The sequence below is a fragment of the Lepidochelys kempii genome, chromosome 19 (genome assembly GCF_965140265.1).
Source record: "Lepidochelys kempii isolate rLepKem1 chromosome 19, rLepKem1.hap2, whole genome shotgun sequence".
Classification (NCBI taxonomy): Eukaryota; Metazoa; Chordata; order Testudines; family Cheloniidae; genus Lepidochelys; species Lepidochelys kempii.
Window position 1 is genome coordinate 12,575,083 of NC_133274.1, and position 23,691 is coordinate 12,598,773.

At 42.3% G+C, this 23,691-nt stretch overlaps 1 protein-coding gene and 1 pseudogene across 38 annotated transcripts in view; one reads left to right on the plus strand and one right to left on the minus strand.

Annotated features, from left to right (window-relative positions):
• The window catches only part of EPB41 (erythrocyte membrane protein band 4.1), a 187,742-nt gene that overhangs the window by 158,303 nt on the left and 5,748 nt on the right, over positions 1-23,691 (plus strand). For 31 of the 38 annotated variants that reach the window (XM_073317288.1, XM_073317254.1, XM_073317261.1 and 28 more), the window contains 4 exons: positions 8,877-9,005; positions 16,048-16,149; positions 17,350-17,430; positions 21,220-21,327. In XM_073317288.1, coding sequence (XP_073173389.1) covers positions 8,877-9,005; positions 16,048-16,149; positions 17,350-17,430; positions 21,220-21,318 — 411 coding nt within the window. In that variant the 3' untranslated portion in view covers positions 21,319-21,327. Of the gene's footprint in view, positions 1-1,233; positions 4,792-5,615; positions 5,728-8,876; positions 9,006-15,980; positions 16,150-17,349; positions 17,431-21,219; positions 21,328-23,691 lie in introns of those variants that run through there. The other 7 variants (XM_073317270.1, XM_073317272.1, XM_073317265.1 and 4 more) reach the window with 6 other exon arrangements.
• Positions 23,063-23,377, minus strand: LOC140900281 (NADH dehydrogenase [ubiquinone] 1 alpha subcomplex subunit 1 pseudogene; annotated as a pseudogene).

A 23,691-nucleotide genomic window follows, 5' to 3' on the forward strand; every position in this document is an offset into this window, starting at 1 on the left:
GGAGCTGTGGGACAGATTAGGACTCTTGAGCTATGTTCCTTGACAAGTACCCAGTATTAGGTATGTGCACCCTGATGAACTCTGTGTCTGTGCCACTAAGTGTCTGTAATTTTATACCAGTGGTACATGGTGTAGTTAACAGTCAGTGCATGGGGACTACAATAAGATTTTTTTTTTTTTTAAACTAAAACGCTCTCTTTTGGAATACTTTTTTCTTTTCTATTTTTCTCAGATTATTTGCTTTGTAAATATGTACATTTATTGTTAATAAATGTTGTTGCAAATCTGAACCCTCTTTCTATTATTCTGTTAACAAAACAGGAAGTATTCCCGCATTACAACCTATTTGGACTAACACACACTCTTGTCTGGGTGAGCCCTTTGTGCCAAACCTGGTACCATGCAGTCTTATACAAAAAGTGGATCTATAATCCATATTTTTTTGCTTACTTTATTTTAGAGCTAATCACTAACTAGTGCAGTGCTCCGCTAGTACCACTAAAGTGAATGGTCCCACTAGGTTGCCATTATAGGCCCCATTCACTGCCATATAATACTGCCATAATAATTTGTTGCGACTAAAGCTCATGAAGCCTAATAGCTTTAAAAAATCATTTGGCACTATCTCAATTGCTCAGTGCAAGTAACACATTTCTTAGAACTCGCTACTACGATTGAATGTAAACAAACTAGTTTGGAAAAGCTACAGTAGTTGCATCTGTCCTGCAACCAGCATGGGAAACATTCTTTCCTAACTTAAAGCTGCATGGAACTTTGCTGGTCAGCGATTCTAATGGTGTTGAAATATTTTTTAACATTTGGGGTCTTTTACATGACAGTTGTTCTGTGGTGTCATCAGTCATATGAATTCATTGCACAGTACCTGGAAAAATGTGGTTTCAGGCAAAGAATTTTATGCTCATTTAAAAAAAAAAAATAACAACCCTCCATTAGTACCTGTCAGGGTTTGGGGAGCACTGACTTCCCTAACTAACCAACTTTGATTTCCCCCACTCACACCAACATTCCTCCCCCCCCCCCCCCCCCCCGCACTCCCAGCCCCTAGGCTCATGCAATAAAATTATCTGGCCTTGTTTCAGCAATGGGCTTACTTTGAAGTTGACTGAAATTGTACATAAGGCTTATCCCTACATGAAGAGTCATTTATAAATTAACTAGAGTACATTTTCTTTATAGCACCTCTTCAGTTCTGAGTTTATTCTCTTTATCCAGATCATTGTTTCATTTTGGAGTTGTATGCTGCTTCATATCATCATGCAGAAAGTGAAACTGGACTGTGAGTAAGCAATCTAAGATCCTGTGATGGGATATACAAACAAGGGGTTAAGGAACTACTCTGGGGTCAGCTAGTCCTGCCCCACCATACCATTAGGAAATGGACCAACTGGAGGAGGAGTTAAAAGGCAGGAGAAAAGCTCACTTGGTGGCAGACCAGGAAAGAGAGCAGACCTGCAGCTTCAGCAGAGAAGAGCAGAGGGGAAGCAGAATCTCTCCCTAAACTGCTTAAAGGTCCCTGAGGGAAGGGAGGGACCCACTTCAGAGACAGCCTGAGATGGAAACATCACCCTCTCCCTCTCCTATGAACTCTTGGTTGTATGAGTTCCCTTCGTTTTGTTTGGACTGCCCCAGCCTGAGGCCTAGGACTGATCTGGCCCAGGAGGGAGGGCCATACCATGGAAGGAGGCAGTTGCGGCCCTGAGAAAAAGGAAGCTCTCACGTTATCCGCAACCACTGAAAGGTGCCTTATAGTGAACACACCACCTTAACCCAGATGGCAACCTTGGGACAATTGCAGGGTGATGAAAGGAAGTGGTCCTACCAGGGCAGCTTTAAGCACGCCTGAGTGTCAGATCACTGATAGTCCACAAAGAGCCCTGTGTGGGAGCCTGGTGGAGTGGGAGGGCCCAGGCTCCCCTACCAGTCACTGGCCTAAGCCCTGACCACTAGATCTGATGCTCCCTTACCAACCACCCCCTGAACAAGGATCCTCACATATCCTCACTGCTTCTCTGCGTGATTGGGACCTGCACAGAATCTTATTGACTTCACTGGAGCTCTGCATGAGCACAGGCTCTGCCCACGTGGAGCAGCTTTCAGATCTGAGGCTTTAATGGTATCTGGAGATGGAGTAAGGGAAATGAAGCCACCAAAAAATTAACTCTCCTCAGTTTTAATATCTGACTGTGTTTCTAGTATATTTTCAGTTGCAGCTGCTAAACTGACTCTGAATGCAGTGTTCATTTCCAAAGGCAGTTGGTACCCCATGGAAGGAGTATTAGAACAGCAAATGTGCAACCTCTCACACCAGCAATACTACATCCTGGGCTGTGGCCTTCCAGAACACAGTTGTTCTGTAAAGATAGAGGGAAGTGTGCCCTGGAATAGTTTAACCTGGCAAATTACTTTAGTAATAAAATTACTGGGGTACTGATCTTTCAAGTTGCTAAGCAACTGAAATTCCCTTTGATGCACTGGGAATTGATGTGACACTGCATCTTGCAGGATTTGGATCTGTATTCAGTACAATATTGTTTGAAATTACGAGACAGGCTAATCATCAGGATATTATTGTCAGTTAATTGGCGACCTAAAAACCAATCCAAAATATGCAACCTCACTGCTGATGGCCATAAATAAAAGCTAGCTTTTGCTGTCCTAGGTGTAAAGCCTTCACTTTCCTTGTCTTGGGAAATCGGGAAGCTATATAATGTGTAAAAAGGTGTTGTAAATTAAACATATCTATTTACTGCTTTATAATATTCTTTGCTCGAGTCCTTCTGACAGCTTTGTTGAGGTTGAGAACATTCATCAGTTGATCTATGGAATTCTTACTGGTGAGTGTAGTTCATTGCAAAATCAATGTCTTCTATTTAATGGCTAATTGTGCATCTGTAGGCATTTACATCGATTCTGTTTGCTTATGCATACACTTGTCTCTTGGGGATAACCTAATAACAAATGTAAGTGTTTGACACTGATAATTCCATACTGAACAAAAAGTTGATTAGAAAGATTAGCTAGTTAGAATTTGTAAATTTCATTCAGTTCTGATTGTAGGGGATTGTTTTAAGTTGGTATTGTTAATATTATCATCCTAAAAGTTTATAAGATACATTCGGTAACTGGCAGTTTTGGTGGCTTAACTACCACTTTAGACACTCCCTCCACAGTTCTCTCTGTGGAAATGTGCTCTATGCCATCACTGCTCTGAATGAGGGAGGATACAGAGTAGGAAAACTTGACAGCTAAGCATGAGCAACTGGCTGAATGTTGGGAGGGTGGGTAAGAAACAGCCTTCATATATTTTGCTGATAAAAAGTACCGTTAAAAAGCAGTAATATATTAAACCACTAAAAATATCTGTGGTGTTTGGTATCAGCCACACAATTAGTCTGTTGTTAATTTATCCCGTATTTGAATTGCTGGTTTTAGTGTCACTTTTTTCACTGTAACTTTAAGTAAATGTAGCGGTGTCCTCAGTATTTTTCAACATCAAGTGCACTGTGATTGGGGTTTCCCAGGATGATTGTTTTAATTGCATTCATTTTTGTTCTCAGGAGATGGTGCAATGCATCTTGTCCTGTACTCTTCCTGCACTGTGTATGGCTTATGCAAAATAGTGCGATTGGTTTTTTATTGCAAGTCGCCATTAGAAACTAATGGGTTGATTTGTCAGAATTGCTAATCACCCTCCACGTCTGCTGATTTAAGTCAAAGTTGAGAGGCTTTAGCAGCTCTGAAAATCAGGCTTTTAATCGTCCTAAAAAACAGGAGTGCCTTTGCATTTGCAAATTAAAAAACATCTTGATGAGATCAGATGTCCAAATTCCCAATTTATCTTTATAAACAGATGATCTATTCTCGCCTGCATGTAGACAGTATTTCTAAACAGGAACAAGCACAGGCGTATTTGTATAAAAAAGTCTATGTGTGTAAATAGGTAATTATATCTGTTTATAGATAAAAATAGCTTTTAATTAGGCTCCTTTGGTGTACTGGTGGAACAGGAAGGGAAGAACAAAGCACTTCTGGTCAATTGATCTTATCATGATTTGGTTCCAGTTTTTTAGTTTGCATGTTGATGTTTATTTCAGGATGTTGCTTTATTGAAAACCAATCTATCTTTACTGTAGATTTCATTTTGAGTGCTGCTATTTTTATATACACTCACAATGAAAGTTACATTTACTTGCAAAATATTTTTCTGTTCTTGTAAGATCTTAAACACAGTTCCAATTTTCTCTTTTCTCTGTTGCTTTCTTCATGGGATTTCATTTTTTCCTGCTGTTCAACTTAATCTCACAGTTGATGTTTAAGAAAATTGTGCTTCTAGAGTGTATTCCATTCCTACCGAAGACCCAGGATCGGGCCCCTAGTTTGCAAAACTTTGTCATTTATAACAAAGTTGTACTTGGTAGGCTGACAGTACGCCAAACAAGCACTTAAAATGAGATTAACACATGGGCAGAAAAAGCTGACAATTTTCATTGTCCCCCCAAATGTGAAAGGTAGTTGCAATATACTGACTTACATTAAACAGTAGTTCAAAATTGGCATCACTGAAGTGTGTGTATAGATACATGTAAAAGCAATATTTTCAATCAGAAATAAGTTTATGCATATCATCTATCTTGGTAGTCCTTATTTTTAGTCACCTCTGAATGTGTTTCCCAAGTTAAAATTCAAAGAATTTACAGGAAACACAAATTATTAATAAGTAGCAACCTGTGATTTACCTTATCCATAACATTAGAGTGTAGAGATCTAGAATTGAGCAATCATTTCACACCAACAAAGTGACAATAAGTGTTAACTTGTCCTTAAATAAAAAGCAGTCATAGTTCCTAAAACGGATTTGTGCTGGCCCATCAAATGGGAGCCATTAAATCAGGGATGTCAGACTTCCGACCCACTTGATACATTGGTCTCGACCCTATGGCATATTCAGCTTCCGCTGAATGCAAGCTTTAATTTAAAACAAAGACGATAGTTCTTGCGGTTGCTAAGAAAACCTTTTGAATGTAAATCAATGTGATGATGTCTTCTGATCATCTTAATGGTAACTTTTGAGGCTTAATGGTAACACTTGCAGGGCAAGATTTTCCAAAAGTTGAGGTAGGCAGTTGTGCATACAATATGCACATGTATTTGTATGTCCTAATGTGTACATTTACCACAACTCACCATGCAAATTACCAATTAAATAAAGAGAAGAATTAGCTAATGAGCTGCATCATTTGAGGCTTTTCCCCTGCCCTCATTGAGTGACACTGAATGCATCTGTAACTTAATAACTATAGTAAAATTGTAGTTACTATGTAAGGCTGCTTATTGTATCCTCTGTTTTTATGCTAATAATAGATTGTCAGTGGAAGAAATGCTGTGACTCTAGGATAGGATAAGACCCTAGCTTTGGGTCACAGCCCATAATTAAAATGGAACCCAGTCCTCTATGAGTTTGACATGAGTTTGTGTATTAAATATTTTTCCTGTACTCACTGGGCATTTGGGAAAACAGATGATTTTGTGCAAGTTTTATCTTGTGCGTGTTTTAACTCTTGTCTTCTCTTCTGTCACTGTTCCTTTTCTTCAAGTTCTGGCTAGAGGGCTCCCAGAGATGTAAGAAGACCTAGTTGAGAACTTGCTAACAAGAGCAGAATGGAAGGCAGAATAGCTCCAGCCTTAGTTAAATCCTCTGGCTTGGCACAGTCTTCCAAAGTACCTCAGGTGCTACAGACACACTTGCTTTCTTCTAGGGAGGCTGTATTGGTTTATTACATGTCTTTTCTACAATGTACTGTTGCTAATACTAATTATATTGTAACTTTACGAGGGTTGGTATTGTAAGGGTTTCTGTGCTCAGACTGTTCCTATTACAACAAGGTATGGTACATGTGTTTCAATAGTTTTGGACAAATCATACTGCAATATGCAGTTGTTAATCTGTTTTGGGAATAAACCTAATTGCGTATTCAACCACAATGTGGTCAGTAGACATTAGCTTGACTATCTGGTTTTCCAATGTAGCTTACTTCCACGATTCCTGAGCTAAACAAGGAGTATGTTAATTTTTTGTGTAAGTCAGTTGATCTGGTTGTCTACTCTAGAATAATGATTACTTTATGTTGAGTAAGGATACATCATAATTCCTGGGTGAGCCAGTGGTTTCTTTCAGTTTGGGAGCCTCTTGATAATTGAATCAGTTGATTACAGGACTGACTTCTTTCAATAACATTATCAACAGCATCATGTCCTTTACAACAATGTCTGTATTAGTTATCCTAGATCAATGGTTTTCAATTCAAGGGCTACTTGCAGCCCAATTAGCATACAAGCTGCAGCCCATGTGACATCCTTAGGGCTATGCAGGTAGTATATATATTATGTGGACGTGGCCCACATAACACAGAGAGCTGCATATGTGGCTCACAGTTTTAAATAGGTGAGAACCACTGTCCTAGGGGCTGCAATAACAAGACCCCTGCAGTTACCTTTCAAAGGTGCTACACAATGTGAGTTCTAATCAGCTGAACACAGGCTGTCTGAGTTCCCAGTGACAATGAGGCTCTTTCAGTGGCTCATGGTTGTTTTGTGCCCATTTCTCCCCCCTCATTTCCACTAAAGTGTTATTTTAAGGAAAAGAAATGGACTTGGAGTATAATTTCAGTGCAGTGATGGGTGTCTTTATACCTACAATTTCTGGTTGTGCACAGAATTCTCCATCCACCATACAGCAGTTACTCCTTTATTTCCTAATTTAGGCTAAGACTGTTTAAGTCAAGAATCAGCCTTGTGATTTCTCAAGGTGCCAGGGAGAGGCAGCTGTTTCTTATTATTCCATAACCCTAAAGCACATGGATAACTAGTCCGTTTGGAAGGTTGTGTTTAGGATGTCCGCTGGATGCAATGTGTATTACACACAGAGTTTTCAGGCTTCTTTTTGTTTGTTTAAAGTCCACCTGTTGCTGTGCACAGAATGCAGTAGCCTCAGTACAGTGTAAGTTAGAGACCGACATTATTTTCCTTTATACTTCAGGAAGCTACATTCTTCCTAACCTTTTCTGGCATTTTTGTGTATTTTTTTTCTTTTTAGAGTCTGTGTGACTTTCCCCCCAAAACGGATGTGGATGCAGTGACAGAGAGGAAAAGTACTAACCCTGACTTTGAATTGGAGGGCCCAAAGTATTCAGTAGCCTTTAGTGAGAACCAAATGTCAACTCCACCAGAGTCTTTACAAAGTCATGACTTTGGCACTTCCTCCCTAAGCAGTGAGGAGGAGGAGAGAGCTCCTGTAATCCTTGCGAGCAAGGATGATCTAACATGTGAAAAGGGTTATGCAGGTGTGAAAAAGACAGATGACACAGATGAGCAGTCTGAGGTGGAGACTCCTACAATTTCTGTTTCACCTCCACTGCATCCCTGTCAGAGAGAGGAGGAGGCAGAGAATGTTGAAGAAAATTATTTTACAAGAGATCCACTTAGAAAGCTAAATGGAGAGTGTCACGACTCGAATATTGATGATGGGCTTCCCACACTCATTCGCTGTTTTCAGGTAGTAACTGTAAGCTCAGAATGCCTCCTTTTTTTTCAGATCTCCCTTTTGGTTTTTGGAATGAAATCCTAAACACTGCAGCAAACAAATCTGTGATGAGGAATTATGTTTACATGGCCTGAATTCATTCCCCAAACTGATCAGCCAGTTAATCTCCTGCAAAGTCCATGCAACGGAGCCCCCTCCAGTTTAGCCTTGCATAAAGTGACAGACATGCCTCAATGAAAAATGGCCTTTGTGTTCCTTTGACACAAGTGCCCTGTGTTCTAAGTAAAATGAAACTTGCAGTCTCCAAAGGCTACCACGTTTAATTTTATTCCACGGAATTAGGTGGTTATCATGAGGTTTTGGTGTGGTTTTACTGCTATATTGCAGAAAATTTGGAAACCAGGCTAAAGGAGATGCTTCAGGGCTGAAACTTAATGTAGCTCAGCAAATTGTAGCTCTGTCAAAAGTCTACGTTTACATTGTAATTGTCATGAGATTTCAAATCCCACCATCACCATGGCAGAGATTTTTGCCTGCTTCAGTGTTGCTGAATATCAATCATTTATGTTAAAATAGATGACCGCTTAACTTACTAACAATCAAGGTGGCAACTGGCAGACATTGGGAAGGTGAGCAGAAACTGATCAAGCTGGGGAAACCTTGTGGGTCTTTTGCTAACATTATCTTCTCTTTTGATTAATTACCAGGTGGTGGAAGAACTGATTTTTCTAGTTTCTCTTTCAAGACACACAATGTTTTTCTTTTAAAGACTTGTATCTGACATTGATTTAATAAAAGCCAGTGAACCACAGATTGATGGGTATTTTAACAATGGAAATGGCTTTGTTTGCATTCAGAATAAAGCTTCAGTGAGCCATGATTAACTTTTTATATGTCCAGTCTCTACAGCATCAATTTTGATATTTCAGTACAGAGTCATGGTCTGACTGGCAGTTTTCTATGGGGTCCTCATCCCATAATTCGGAAGCTAATCAGTATAGTACATTCATAGTAAATCTGACTATTTAACCCTTGATGACTTTCTTGGTCTAATTTAAGAGAGAACAGCTCAGTTAGCAGAGAAGATTTTACTGTGTGTTTTAAGCCTCAGACTTGACTTCGCTGGTTCAATGCTTGATCCTCTAAAACATGTATCAAACTCTTTGTAGGGCTAAAATGTTCAAGATTTCTAGGATGAGACTTGGTTTCTCAGTCTGTGATGTTTTTATCAGATCAGTGTCAGAGCGTTTACCAGAAACATCATCAGTATGTAACTATGCTACGTGTTGTTGTTTTTTTTAAACCTCTTCCATAGCCACCCCTAGTGAAGACTCAGACAGTTACCATCTCTGACGTGTCCAATGCTGTGAAAAGTGAAATTCCAACAAAAGAAGTTCCCATTGTTCACACAGAGACCAAGACTATCACCTACGAAGCGGCACAGGTAGAAATGTTTTGCCTAACTCACAGAGGATTTAATTAAATGTAACATTATGTAAGTGCAAAGTTTTTATTAATCCTTAGAATGAGACAGCATAAGAACATTAGAATGGCCATACTTGGTCAGACCAATGGTCCCTCTAGACCAGTATCCTGTCTTCCAACAATGGCCAATGCCAGGTGTTTCAGTAGGGATGAACAGAACAAGCAGTCATCGAGTGATCCATCCCCCGTTGTCCAATCTCAGCTTCTGGCAATCAGAAGCTAGGGATGCCTGAGCACGGGGTTGCATCCCGGATCATCTTGGATAATAGCCATTGATGGACCTATCCTCCATGAACTTATCTAATTCTTTCTTGAACCCCATTATATTATTGGCCTTCCCATCGCCTGGCAATGAGTTCCACAAGTTTATTGTGCATTATGTAAAGAAATATTTCCTTTTTATTTATTTTAACCTGCTGCCTATTAATTTCATTGGGTGATCCCTGGTTCTTTTGTTATGTGAAGGAGTAAATACACTTCCTTATTCACTTTCTTCACACCTTTAATGATTTTATAGACCTCTATCATATCCTCCCTTAGTTATCTTTTTTCCAAGCTGTGAACCGTCCCAGTCTTTTTAATCTCTCCTCATATGGAAGCTGTTCCATGCCCTTAATCATTTTTGTTGCCCTTCTCTGTACCTTTTCCAATACCAGTATGTCTTTTTTGAGATAGGGGTGACGAGAACTGCGCGCACTATTCAAGGTATGGGCATAGTGTAGATTCTAGCAATGCAAGAATTTATTCTTTCTTGCACCAGGTATTTTTCGCAGGTTTCAGGAATGTGATAATTTAATTAAAAGCTGTATCATAATACATACACATGTGGGACTGAATTAAGGTTCTCTTTCAACTGCTTGTCCATATACATATTCCACTGATAGTATGCATGTGCCCCATGGGCCCGAGGTTGGAGTCTTTTGGCTAGCAGTGTCTGTTGCAGCCACGCATATACCCTGAGTTTTTCTTCGAGTGCTTGCTCATGTCTGTTCTATGTTAGGTGTGTGTGCTTGCCACATGCACTGGTGCAGAAGTTTTTCCCTCAGTGGCATCCGTAGGGGACTGGCTCTGGTGCCTTCTGGAGTGGCGCACATATGCGCCAGGATAAGGGGCATCACCAGCTCTCCCTACCCCAGCTCCTTCCTACTGTCAGTGACTGTGCTGGAACATCTCCTTGCTTCAGCAAGTGCTTACCCAGTGGTTCTTCCTATCATTCATTGTATAAATAGTTCTTAGATAAGTTGTTTTTTTGTTCTTTTAATAGTTACATAATAGTACAGTAGATAAGTTAGATAGTCCCTTAAGGGACTTAGCCCAGTGACAGGGCATGCCCCGGGCTTCAAGCCTTGTGATTGCTGCAAAAAGCCTATGATGATCAGCAACCCTCATCAAAGCTGCTTGAAGTGTTTGGGGAAAACCCACATCAGCAATAAGTGTCGCATCTACAAGAGTTTCAAGCCAAAAACTAAAAAGGAGCAAGACATAAAACTAAGAGCGCTCCTCAGGGAGTCGGCCCTCATGCTAGTCTCCGGGCCACCAAGATCAGACTCCGCACCAAGCACAGCGGCATCTGTTTGAAGCGTGCTGTGGGCACCGGCCTCCTGCCACTGGTCCCAGTTTCTGGTATCTGCTAAGAAGTGAGGAAGCACACCAGGAGAGGGTGTTCCCTGACATCCTGTACTGAAAGGGAAAGTCCAGAGAAGATCATAAGCCCGTGCGGGGCAGCACGTCTCCAGAGCCCAGCCAGCCACCTGCATCACCAGCTAGGCTACCCAGCCTTCCTAGGGACCCAGCAGCCACCCCGGGTAGTTGCAGAGGTCCCTGGCACCCGGAGATCCCATCCATGCTCGAGGTCTTCCAGGCTGCAGAAGACATCATGTCTTTACTGGTGCCACAAACGCCCTATCAAGATGAAGTCGGCACTGGGGCTCATGCAGAGGTCTCCATCCGTGCAGCATCACTCCCCAGCACCATGGCAGTCAACGTCGAAGCAGTGTTCCCTGGGGATGCGCTTCCAACCTGCCCATACCAACTGGAGTTCCTGGCGCTGTTCACCGGACTCTCAGCACCGGTCCCACAAGGCGTGGCATCGCTCGTCCAATGGCCGGCGCAGAGCCGTAGCATGCCGCCAGTCCCCGCAATCATGGCACCGGTCGCCGGAGCGTGGGCATCGCTCCTCGGGGGAACAAAGTTCACTGGGACCACAACGCCAAACCCCAGGACCACGACACAGGTCCCCAGCGCCAAGACACAGATCGCCAGACTCTCAGCACCAATCCCCAGCGTTGAGGTGGTGTTCTCTGCCATCCCAGTCTTGGTCGCCGGACTTTTGGCGCTGTTCCCAGAGCTCTAGGTGTTGATCATCTAGGTGTACCATTGCTGAGTTCTGCCATTGGTTCCCGTATAGGCGGCACCGGGACCCCAAGCCCCGGCACCTGTCCCACACTGCAAACGCTGGGATGGTAGGCTTGGAGGGTCATGAACAGAGCGTCATCACCACAGTGGTCCCTAAGGATGATCTTCCGGAGGTGGGAAATACCCCAAGTGGACCTGTTTGCCACCAAGCAGAACAGGAAGTGCCATCGGTTCTGCTCCCTTCACAGGCTCAACATTGGATCCAGCAGTGAATCCAGTACTTGCCACCCCAACACAGGAGGGCCCCACCGAACCTGAACCGGCAGCAGCCGATAACCCTACACAAGAGGCTCAGCCGGAGCCTGAACCCCAACATAGTGCACCAGTGGAGAGCGGTTCACAGTCAACGGAAACAGCCCCATCCCCTACTTCGCTTCCAGAGAGACCAAGCCTAGGTCCACAATCCAATGAGGAACTGATGTCTCCAGCATCAAGGGAACAGTTCTAGACAGAACAGGAAGCAGATGAAAGCCTCCAGAGAGCTTGGACGGCAGCACGGAGCAATCCACCACCTCTCAGCTCTTCTAATCGATCCAGGTTTGTTGTAGAAAGAGGACTTTTATACAAAGAAACTCTTTCTGGGGGACTCCAGGAAGACTGGCATCCTCAGAGACAGTTGGTAGTTCCAACTAAATACCGGGCCAAGCTCTTGAGCTTAGCCCACGATCACCTTAGTGGCCATGCTGGGGTGAACAGGACCAAAGACAGTTTGGGGAGGTCATTCCACTGGGAGGGAATGGGCAAGGATGTTTCTACCTATGTCCAGTCTTGTGAGGTACGCCAAAGGGTGGGAAAACCCCAAGACCAGGTCAAAGCCCCTCTCCAGCCACTCCCCACCATTGAAGTTCCATTTCAGCAAGTAGCTGTGGATATTCTGGGTCCTTTTCTGAAAAAGACACCCGGAGGAAAGCAGTACAAACTGACTTTCATGGATTTTGCCACCCGATGGCCGGAAGCAGTAGCTCTAAGCAACACCAGGGCTAAAAGTGTGTGCCAGGCACTAGCAGACATTTTTGCCAGGGTAGGTTGGCCCTCCGACATCCTCACAGATGCAGGAACTAATTTCCTGGCAGGAACTATGGAAAGCCTTTGGGAAGCTCATGGGGTGAATCGCTTGGTTGCCACTCCTTACCATCATCAAACAAATGGCCTGGTGGAGAAATTTAATGGGACTTTGGGGGCCATGGTACGTAAATTCGTAAATGAGCACTCCAATGATGGACTTTTCAGGTTGTCATAAATATAAAGGGAAGGGTAAACACCTTTAAATCCCTCCTGACCAGAGGAAAAATCCTTTCACCTGGAAAAGGTTAAGAAGCTAAGATAACCTTGCTGGCACCTGACCAAAATGACCAATAAGGAGACAAGATACTTTCAAAGCTGGAAGGGGGAGGGGGGGACAAAGGGTTCTCTCTGTCTGTGTGATGCTTTTGCCGGGACCAGAGCAGGAATGCTGGTCAGAACTCCTGTAAAGAGTTAGTAAGCAATCCAGTTAGATATGCGTTAGATTCTGTTTTGTTTAAATGGCTGATAAAATAAGTTGTGCTGAATGGAATGTATATTCCTGTTTTTATGTCTTTTTGTAACTTAAGGTTTTGCCTAGAGGGATTCTCTATGTTTTGAATCTGATTACCCTGTAAGGTATTTACCATCCTGATTTTACAGAGGTGATTCTTTTACTTTTTCTTTAATTAAAATTCTCTTTTAAGAACCTGATTGCTTTTTCATTGTTCTTAAGATCCAAGGGTTTGGGTCTGTGTTCACCTATGCAAATTGGTGAGGATTTTTATCAAGCCTTCTCCAGGAAAGGGGGTGTAGTGCTTGGGGGATATTTTGGGGTGGGGAGACGTTTCCAGGTGGGCACTTCCCCTGTTGTTATTGTTAGACACTTTGGTGGTGGCAGCGTTTAACCTAAGCTGGTAAGAATAAGCCAAGGGGGTCTTTCATGCAGGTCCCCACATCTGTACCCTAGAGTTCAGAGTGGGGAAGGAACCTTTACACAGGTGTTGCCTTGTCTTTTTGTTTCCTATGAGGTTCGAGTGAAGGGTCAGTCTCTGCACAGCCAATTTCCAGGTGGATAACTTCCTGCTTTACAACAGCATACAATGAAGTAGCTCAGACCATGTCTCCATGGAAATTATGGGCCATTTGATGAGGGCCCAAGAAACATGGATAGCATTCTTCAGTAATGTTTCAATAGTCGGGAGTTTGCAGGACTGGTACCTGATCTTCTCTTTTACCAAGAATTATGCTATTAGCACTGTGTCTAGGTCAGATGCAAACTTTGGGAAGGCAGTCTTGCAGTCATTGTTTAAGTAGGCACCAACCTCCAAGTACTGTTTGTGAGTCACCTGAGACCAATATGTGTCTGTCTGCAACCACTTGAAGAACAACTGGTTATCTCCTGTGCTGTGACTGTTGTTCTCAAGATGTGAGCATAGACGTGTGTTCTATGACCAACCCTCTGTCGCCTCTCTATCATAGTCTCTATTTTTGATGTTTGGGTCAGAGGAACTGATGTTCGGGGTGGAGAGGCACTGCCCTTAAATAGCCAAGTGAAGGGGCTAAGGGCTGCCCCTACAGGTACTGCTAGGCAAGGTTCTCTGACTTTGGTATGCTGTGTGTGCGCACACCTGAGTGGAATACATGTCTGCACCCCCATCTCCAAGAACAGTTACAGAACAGGTAAGTACCCATTTTTTACTTTTGGAAGTCTGCAACTTAGAGGCTAAATGGTAGAGGAATAACCAAGAACTGCATTCTGTTCTGCCACTGACTGGCTTTAATGCTTTGCACTTTACAGGCATCATTTAGTATCTCTGAAAATCAGGTAACATATTTGGGTGCCTAAATATGGCACCCAAATTTGAAAATATTTGTCTTAGCCTTTGTGTCTGCTTCCCCATCTGTAATATGGAGTTAGTGTAACTGCCTGTTGCAAAGAGGTGTATGTGCAATGGACCACTTGTTTAATGCAGATCTGGCATACTGTCATCCTTGTGGAAACTCTCTGTTTCCAGAGATCATCAGCAACTGATTGTTTAACATCCCATCTGAAGTAGAGCACTCTAACAGTGTCACATGCTCTCCAGAACCAAACTGCAGCACCAGTACTGGGCGTAAGATCCAGGTTATATTGTTAGGTTTGAACCCATATTGCTCAGAGTATTTGTGGCTGAGATTAACTGATCAAGCTTAGTCTAGTCACCATCTTTACATCTCTAGCTCTAATGTCTCAAAGGAGAAATGAGAATTCTGTAACCTAATTATTTGACATTAGGTGAGATTTGGCCAAAAAGTAATGATGATCTCTGGGGGAGTTGAAATTTTATACAGCACAGAAAGTGGTCCCACCTAGTGGTCACTCTGAAGATAGGTTTCAGAGTAGCAGCCGTGTTAGTCTGTATCCGAAAAAAGAACAGGAGTACTTGTGGCACCTTAATCTTGTCTTAAATTGTCATTACAATTTCATAGACTGTTCTGTAACAATAATTGGACAAAAGAGGCTGTTACTCACTGTATATCTTTAATTCAGTCATTTGGAGACATGGACAATAAACTCTGGAGCAATAGATAGGCTTTGGAAAGCCTGAGAATTGTACAGGATGGGAGCCAAGTAATTAAAGTGGTGGTACGCAGTTGTTGTTACTTATGGTTTATTTAGGTTATAGTAGCATCCAGGGTCTTTACACTGTGCTGGGCACAACCCTGAAGAGGCTGTAAGACAAATGATGTACAAAGGGCTTGGGGGAGATGGATTCCAAAATAACTTCCAAACCTGTTTAGAATGATAAATGGATACAATGCCAACTAACCCCATCTGCGCCCTCAGCCATCTTAATTGAACTGATTCTTTTATAGGGGTCTCAACAGAAGTGAGACTTGAGCAGTGTAATAGCCTTTATAGACCACTTCAGGGAAGGTGGTATATGCAAAAAGGCAGTGTGGACAAGGCTGGTATTATTGGTAGAGCAGGGAGAGTGATAGGTGTGGGGACCTTGTCAATTAGCTTCTCTGGAATCTGTAGGAGTAATTTGTGACAATGCAGAGCAACTAGAGAGTAAACTATGTAGCACTACCCATGCTGCCTGAAACATGTGAGTCAGTTCAGTGTGTGCTAAGTAAACTTACCAGCACAGCACCCCAATTCAACTGGAATGGGAGAGGAGAAAAGGGAGGATAGAGAAGACCCATTCATCATCCCACAATCGAGAGGGGGAGAGCTGAACCAAGTCACTGTGTGAAGTGGAGAATAGTCACCCTGTGTTTGGGTGAGATCACAGCTCAGACATCCTAATGGATGTCAAGGCTTCTCTGCTTGATTTCATCGTGGCTCTGTTGGACGGCAGCATGGCTCCTTGGTTCTTTAAGTGCTGTACTTTCAGACCGCATTAGTCTTGAAACATTTGTTACACCGCTAAAATGCTAATTATTCATCCAGCTGTGAATCGGTTCACTTTGTCCAATAAATAATGCAAAGTCTACTTTTGCAATGATTGTACATCATCTTACATTACAGCACTGAGCTCCTGTTGCATGGTGATGGTGTGAAAATGGTTGATGGCGGTTTTGTGTGTGTGTTCTAGACAGACGATGGCAATGGGGACTCAGACCCTGGAGTTCTGCTCACTGCTCAGACCATCACATCAGAGACCACCAGTAGCACAACCACCACACAGATTACAAAGGTAAAAAGGTGATGCCAGCAGGGTTGGTATGAAATCTAAAAGTTCTATTGATGCTCAAGCCACAGGAAGCAAAGTTGGCCTTTTCCTGCCAAATATTTAGTTGTACAAATATTTCCCCCCTCCAATCCTGTGTTTCCCTTTCTCTGCCCTTAATTCTGCCCGACACCAGTGTAATTTAGAATCACTTGGAAATGGACATTATCTTGCTTCCTGAAGAACTGTACCACCACAGTTTGAGTGATCCAACAATAGCTTGGGATCCTGAGGCAGTTCTGAGAACCTCCTGTCAGTGTGTTAGCCAAATACTTATTTTCATTTTAAATGTAGTTAGCCTTTGAGTTCTTCTTCCTCTTCTGTACGGTCAATAAGATTGAGTCCTGTTTAGAACTTTTAATTAATGCAGAGTTTGAGCTACAAATGACTGAAGTTGGGGACTGTTGGCAAATCAAACTTACATGTGAGAAATCCTCAATTTGAGAAAGTAGGGACGAGTTTGAAGACTTCAATTTACTTCTAAGTTACAGGAATGTCCCCTAGTTCTAGACCCATGTCACATTTTTATCAAAGGTTTTACAAAACCTGAAATACTTCACTAACACTGTCATGGACATACTAACTGCCAGCATTGCTGTGGGCCTCTTGTTTTGTTTTTTACTTATTTCAATGCAGAGTTGCTGGGAATTTTTGAATTTGAACATTCCTCTGAACAAAATTAATATTATTGTGCTAGTTCCTGGGAGTCAAAGTGAAACTAAGCAGCCTGAGTGCATTATCCATGTTGAGTGAAGCGCATAACAGAGACTGCACACTCTATGTGGTGAAATACAAATTAGATTTTTAAAATGGTTTTCAGGTGTAATAATGGAACATGTTACATTGACAGTGTCCCTTTGACATGATTAACATTCCAGCCCACAAGACGGGAATGATTAATATTTTTTTTTATTAAAAAACTCTTTATTGACATGTGCTTGTTTGGTTTGGAAGAAGGGAATATTGTCATACACTGAGGTGAGATTTTTTTCTGTCTCCTCTCGCTCTGTCTATGATCCAGTTATGCTAGTTTCCCAGTAATGTTTTGGTAATTGGCAAGTGACTTTAGTTTGAGTTCTGTCTTTGAAAGCCAACCTCAATCCACTTTGTAATCCTTTGCCATTGTTGCACTGTAGGCTACTAGTAACCTATGTTCTTTCATACTAGACTGTAAAAGGTGGAATTTCAGAGACAAGAATTGAAAAAAGAATTGTCATCACAGGAGATGCAGACATTGACCACGATCAGGTGAGCGATTTTAGTGTTACCCAGCCAAGAGCCATTTTAGTTTTGCAAAGAACTAATCAGTTGTTCTAACCTGCAAATTATTTCTGTACTAGATAGTCAAGTGGCCTCACTTGTGGTAAATCCAGTCATTTAGGTTGCAGCTTAGGGAAATTGGCCTGGGCTAGAAATAAAATTGCTTGTCTCTGTGGAAGAGGTAACATTTTTCATTTGCAGTGTTTCAGCTGCAGACATAGGCCTCTCATTTTAAACTGTTTAATGTCAGAAAAGTGACTGCCGATGTCCCTGTGGTGCTACCTATTACTGTTGTATGTCTTCAAGTGGTAACTGACATTTAGTTCTGCAGAGACATACTGTAGCTGGGGCAGAGCAAGCTGAAATCTGTTCTGCCAGATATTAGCACAAAATTTTGTTTCCAGAAGTTTTTATACATGGCAATGTCCAAAGCAGAAGGGCTCAACTTTGAGTGTGCTGCTGACTTCTTTTCAATTCAAAACAAGTTTGTTTTTTAAACTGAGGAAATGTGACCATGAAAGTCTCTGATGAAGAATAAGCATGAAACAGCTCAGTCATTCTTTTAGTCACTTTCTGCCCAACATTTCCTTAGAGACTAGTAATCCATCCCTTGTTGTATTTTCAATGACCATTGTAGAGTTTAGGGGACTCTGTGTGCACGTTTGCAAGGATTTGTTTTGTTTTTATGTCCTGAATGATATTTGGATTGAATAGCTAAACATTTAGAATAGAAAGCTTGTGTATACGAGTGTATCAAAGCTGAAAGCAACTGAAGTTTAGAAGCAAACAGCCTTTGCTACTGATCATAATGTTTTCCAGTGGTTAGAATATTGACCTTGGAATCTGGCTATCTACGTTCTGTTCTGGGCTCTGATACTAATTGCATGTGACCTTTTGACAAGTCACAGATGCTACTCTGTCTTGGTTTGCCTGTCCGTAAAATGCTTAATACATACCCACTTCCTAGGGGATCTTGAGGGTTAAATGTTTGTAAAGTGCTTTGAGAACCTTTGTTGAATGGTGTTAGAGAAGTATAAACTATAGTGTTGCCATTTTTACTATTAAATTAAATAGGCTCAGGAAAGTTTAGAGAGAGCTAGTATGAAACTCCGATGTATTTTTAAAGAAAACACACACACTACCATCCTGGTGTAGCTAATCTTCATTTAGTTTGTGGAGGGAGAAGTCACCAGAGAAAGACGGTGTCAGTGTAGGATCAGATGCATTCTTTAACATGTTAAACAGTGCTCATGGATCTCTTTCCCTCTTATGCTGGGTATTCTTGTTTTCTGCTTCTTGAAGAACTCTTGTTTCCACATAGACAACATGCTCCAACAGTTAGAGCTCAGTGATAAAAACAAAATATCTGAAAAAGTTACTTAGTGGACCCAACTAGTAACAGAACCCTGACTGGGAATCTGGTAACTCTTCCTAACTGGAGATACGAGCTTTTCCTAGAAATTACAGATATATATAATTTTCAAAGTCACTGAGCTGCTGCCTAAACCTGATCCAATAAACTGTTCCTCTTGTGAACTTTCCCTTTCCCATAATAATAATATTATGGTTTCACATGAGCATTAAGCTGGCTTTTAGGCCCTTTTTGGTGTCTAATGAAGTAATTATTTATATAGCATTGAAAAATATGCTATGTACTTCAGACACTCAGCACTAATTAGAGCACAGTTCTGGTGTATATTAGTGTTTTTAGAAGCACATGCCACAGGGCAATTATTGTTTAGAAGGACAGCCCCAAACCATGTCAGCATGCATCAGCTGAGATCCTAGACTCTTTCCAAATATTTCAATACAGGTGGTTCTGGATTTAATTCCCAAATGATTCTTTCTTGCCAATTATTCAAGGCCCATTATGTGTAGTTCTCACACAGCATTCTGAATGGAGAAGTTAACACACTCTAAGCAAATTCATCCCTAACTTTTCAAAATTAACATGCCCATGAATGTCTGAGGGCCATCCTGTTGAGATTTTTCCATTTGTACGACTGCTTCCAGCATTCATGGGTCTAAGACGGTCATGCCCTTGTCACTAGTATCCCACTTAACTAATCTCATTCAGCCTGACCTAGTATTTGTTCCTGTACAATTTATGGTTCTTATTTTACATGCTACAAAACCATAGTCCCATTGTGGTGGAATCATTTAGTCCTAAATCAGCAGATAATCAACAACTACATTTCGATCTTCAGAGATCTGGGATGTGATTCTTTAATATACTTCCTGCATTGAAATTTGTTCCAGTTGTCACAAACCAATCTGTTGTAGAACCTGATTTTGAGAGTTTGAGACCCAAATACCTATCTTCAGCAGCAAATCTGGTTGCTATTTGTTTTCATTCAGATTTTGTCTTTATGCCTCAGTGTGCATTTTATTTAAATGAACTTCAGTTTTTCCGTTCACCAATGTTTTTATTTGAGAAACCGGTTTTACTAGTTAATATCCAATGTTCTTTACAAATTTGAGACTTTCTCCCAATAATCTGACATCGGTCACACTTTCTGTTGTTCTACAAATGTCTCTGATCTGTTAATTTTTCTCATTCTTGACAACTTTATTGCAAAGGCCTGTAACAATGGACTCACTTGGCAACTGGGTTCTTGTAAAGCAAATGTGTTTTTCCCAAGTGTATGGATTGGATGGATCAAAATCTGACTGACTTTGGCAGCTTCTATTTCTTTGTGCTCCCCCTGTAACTTACTGTACATTTCTAATGCATCCGAACTTCTGCCTCTTCTCCCCGTCCCCCTCCCCCCCAAAGAAGTGGGGAATTCACCCTGCAATGCCACTTGCTTCCAGGAAGATTTGAAAGCACTGCAACTTCCACATATAGTTCTCTGCTTAGTTTCTTTCTAGACTGAGAGATTCAAGTGTCTTCATTTGCTTCATTTTTGTCAGAGATAAGTAGTCTTCTGACAGTTTAATAAAGGTGTGACGTAAGACTGTTCATTTCCTGGACACAGGCAACAAGGCAGGGTTACAAAAGGTAACAAGGGTAAGTCCAAGAATTCCAGTTTTTATGTAATTTTCTAACATGCTGTGAAGATGATGGCGGCTACAGCAAATGGGCAATACAGCTGCTCTTGGTATTGTAATGGTGCCAAGAGAGCAATAGGAGTGGGGCAGCTCTTTGTGCTGTGTTGTGCAATGGCATGAAGACGTGGTATCCACCCTGAAGAGCTTCCAAAACTACATAGACAAGGAAGACATAGTAAAGTGGAAAGGGACACAACATGCAAACAAAGTGGTGGTTGATGGCTGGAGAAAGAAACAAGGGCGGTTACATGGTGATTCATATTGGTTAGTGGAGAGCAAGTGCAGTGAATTAGTGCAACTCTAGACCAACAACTCAACTGAAGGCAAATGGCAAAAGCCTTCCCTGTAGGCTTCATACGTAAAATAATTTTATTATCCTTGTAAGGTGGGAAGGTAGCAACAATGAAGTCAGCTGGCAGTGGAATTTCCTGGAGCTAAGGCTTTTTACACCCTCACACCCTGCTGTTCCAGATTGGCTCCCCTCTGCTCTGGGTGGGAGTGGTTGGCAGGCCAGCAGCCCTCCCCTTGCTGCTCAAGGCTGCAGCCGCTAGGTGAAATCCTGGCTCCATTGAAATGAACGGGAGTTTTGCCGTGGACATCAGTGAGGCCAGGATTTCACCCAGCGTCTGGTATGGTGACATGGGAGAGACTGCAGTGAAATTCACTTTCAGCTGTTCCGCTGTATGCAGCCCAAAGTGCTTCTCTGAAGAGCTGTTTCTTTCTTAGGTTCTCGTGCAGGCCATCAAAGAAGCAAAAGAGCAGCACCCGGACATGTCTGTGACCAAGGTCGTTGTCCACCAGGAGACCGAGATTGCTGAAGAATAGCAAGGCTAGGTAAGCAGGTAGAAATCTGTGTTCTGACTCACAGGCTGACTTGAGGAGGGAACACCTACAGCCATAGAGGACCAGACATCACGAGTCCTTGAAGAAATCTGTCCGAGCCTTTTAGGTTTCTCTTGGAATATCCGTATTTTGAATGTGATCTAGCAAGGTACTTCCTGTAACTCTAGAAGTGGAAGATGCACAGATATGTTGATTTGCATAGTACTTCAAGTATCAAAATGCCTTACAGACCTACGCTGCAGTGGAACTTCACTGGCTGGGAGCCCCAAGAATCACCTCTGTCAGTACTAGTACAGAGAGAAAAGCGTGTAGTTGACTGTGCACCGAACAGCACTTTGTGTACTGGCACGCTGTGTCTGTGGATCTTTGCGTTAGTTTTTTAAAACACAGAACAAAAAAATGCTTGTAGTATGTAAGACTACTTTTACCTTCAGCTGATTAGATGTCAGGCTGATGCTGTGGCAGCGGGGCTTCAAATCTTGGGTGACAAAAAGGGGAAAAACCGCCAGTGTGAATTTTAGGAACTATTGTATTGCAGAAATCATTTCAACAAACGCCAAATTCAGGCAGGCAGCAGCTACCCCATTAGTTATCCATAAGTAGAAATACACTGGACTAAAATGTCTGTGGGACAGAATGACGATACCAATGTTTTTTTAAAATAGGAAGGCGGGCGTGTACACTACAACCATCTTAGAACAGGAAACGATAAGCAACATTTGTTTCAAATGAAGCAACAGGTTAATTTGGATAGGCTGGATGGCGTTAATCAACTTGGAATTTGGCCAGTCCTGTGTCCACACTACAGCAGCATGGCTGTATTAGCAGCTGATTAGTTATGCTTACTCAGGCTTTAGCCTACAGCTCTGGTCTTGCCAGCCAACTCGTGCTGCTACAAGTGACGTTTGTGAGTGTGGACGGATGCAGAATTTAGGTATAATCTGAGTTAACTTTGCAGGGAAGGCAATTGCTCAGATGTTTGCAAGAAGTTTCATCTATGACCATGGATGATCAGGATCTCCATTTTACTTTGTATCCAGCGTCTCCAACACCATGTTACTTGGACATTGGTTTAGCACTTGCTCAGAAGGAAAAGACAAGGGTGTTAAATATGAACCCCTACCTCACCACTCACTAAATTGCCAACACCACTTCCTGCAGCTCCTGGCTTTTACCCTAGAGGTCTCCTATGCAAGGACTGTCCAAGCCTGGTGTGCCTTTGCTGTGAGAAATCAGAATGAATAACACAACTTTGCCAATTTTATTGTATTAGCATAACCTAATTAAAACCAGGTACTATCATTTTTCTGTTTTGATAATAGCCAAACTCAGGTGAAATCCCCTACCCTTGTTTATGTAAACAAAAGCTTGATGACATGGATAATTCTAGAGCCCTATATAGAAAAAGCATCATTACAGCATATTTACCTGTAATGACTATCTCCCCCACACCCCCCAGTCTTTCTGTCTTGATAACATCATGCAGTGCAGAAGAACAAGCGATCACAGACTGATGTTTACCCCTTGACTAAAATTAGAAACTTTGAGTCTGTCTGCAGGAGGAAAAGAAGCAGTCTGACAATGTCAAGAGGAGGTGCTTTCTGGGCCTCCTCCCCTCCTCTCAGCAATATTAAAATGGTGGTATGCACAAGGAGCAGTGGTGTCTCTGCTAGCTGCAGTGGCACATGGGTGTGGTTTTTACTTTTTCTTTTTTCATTTTCCAGGTTTATGTGCACCATATAACACGTTGCATCAAATATAAATGCGTGTTTACTGGAGCTAAACTACTTTGTACAGGAACTAGACCTCTTCACTCAACGAGTTGCTTCTTAGTCAAAGTTCTCCAATCCCTTGGACCAATAGTAGTCATTAACCCCCGACAGTCGCCGGTCTCTCTCCATAGGTGCCACTGGTAGGGCTGAGGAGCAGTTCTCTTTTCCTTGCCCCCGTTGAGGTATCTGTGGATGTGGATGAGCGACACACCAGGGATGGTCAGGCACAGGCCCATGATGGCCGTGCTGGGCAGGATCTCGTACCACATCCCGGCGTCTGCTCGAGCCACTCCACCGACCAGCACATGTTCTTTGAGCTACAGTGGCTGTGAAAAGGGTCAGAGTTCAACATCACTTGATGAGGACGTTGTGCAGTAACATTTTAATGGTGGATCCAATGGGGAGCTGCACTCCTCAGGTCTGGAAGTGGAGGCGCTTCTTCCCCCTTCACTTCTAGGCTCTGTTATCTGCAGCAGTGAATGAAGGGTTATGAGATGGGCTCTATCCCAGCCCTAGCCCTGAGGCCAGAGGTTTACTACTAAAGCAGAGGAGAGCCATTTGTCAATCTGCTTCTTTTCCTAAT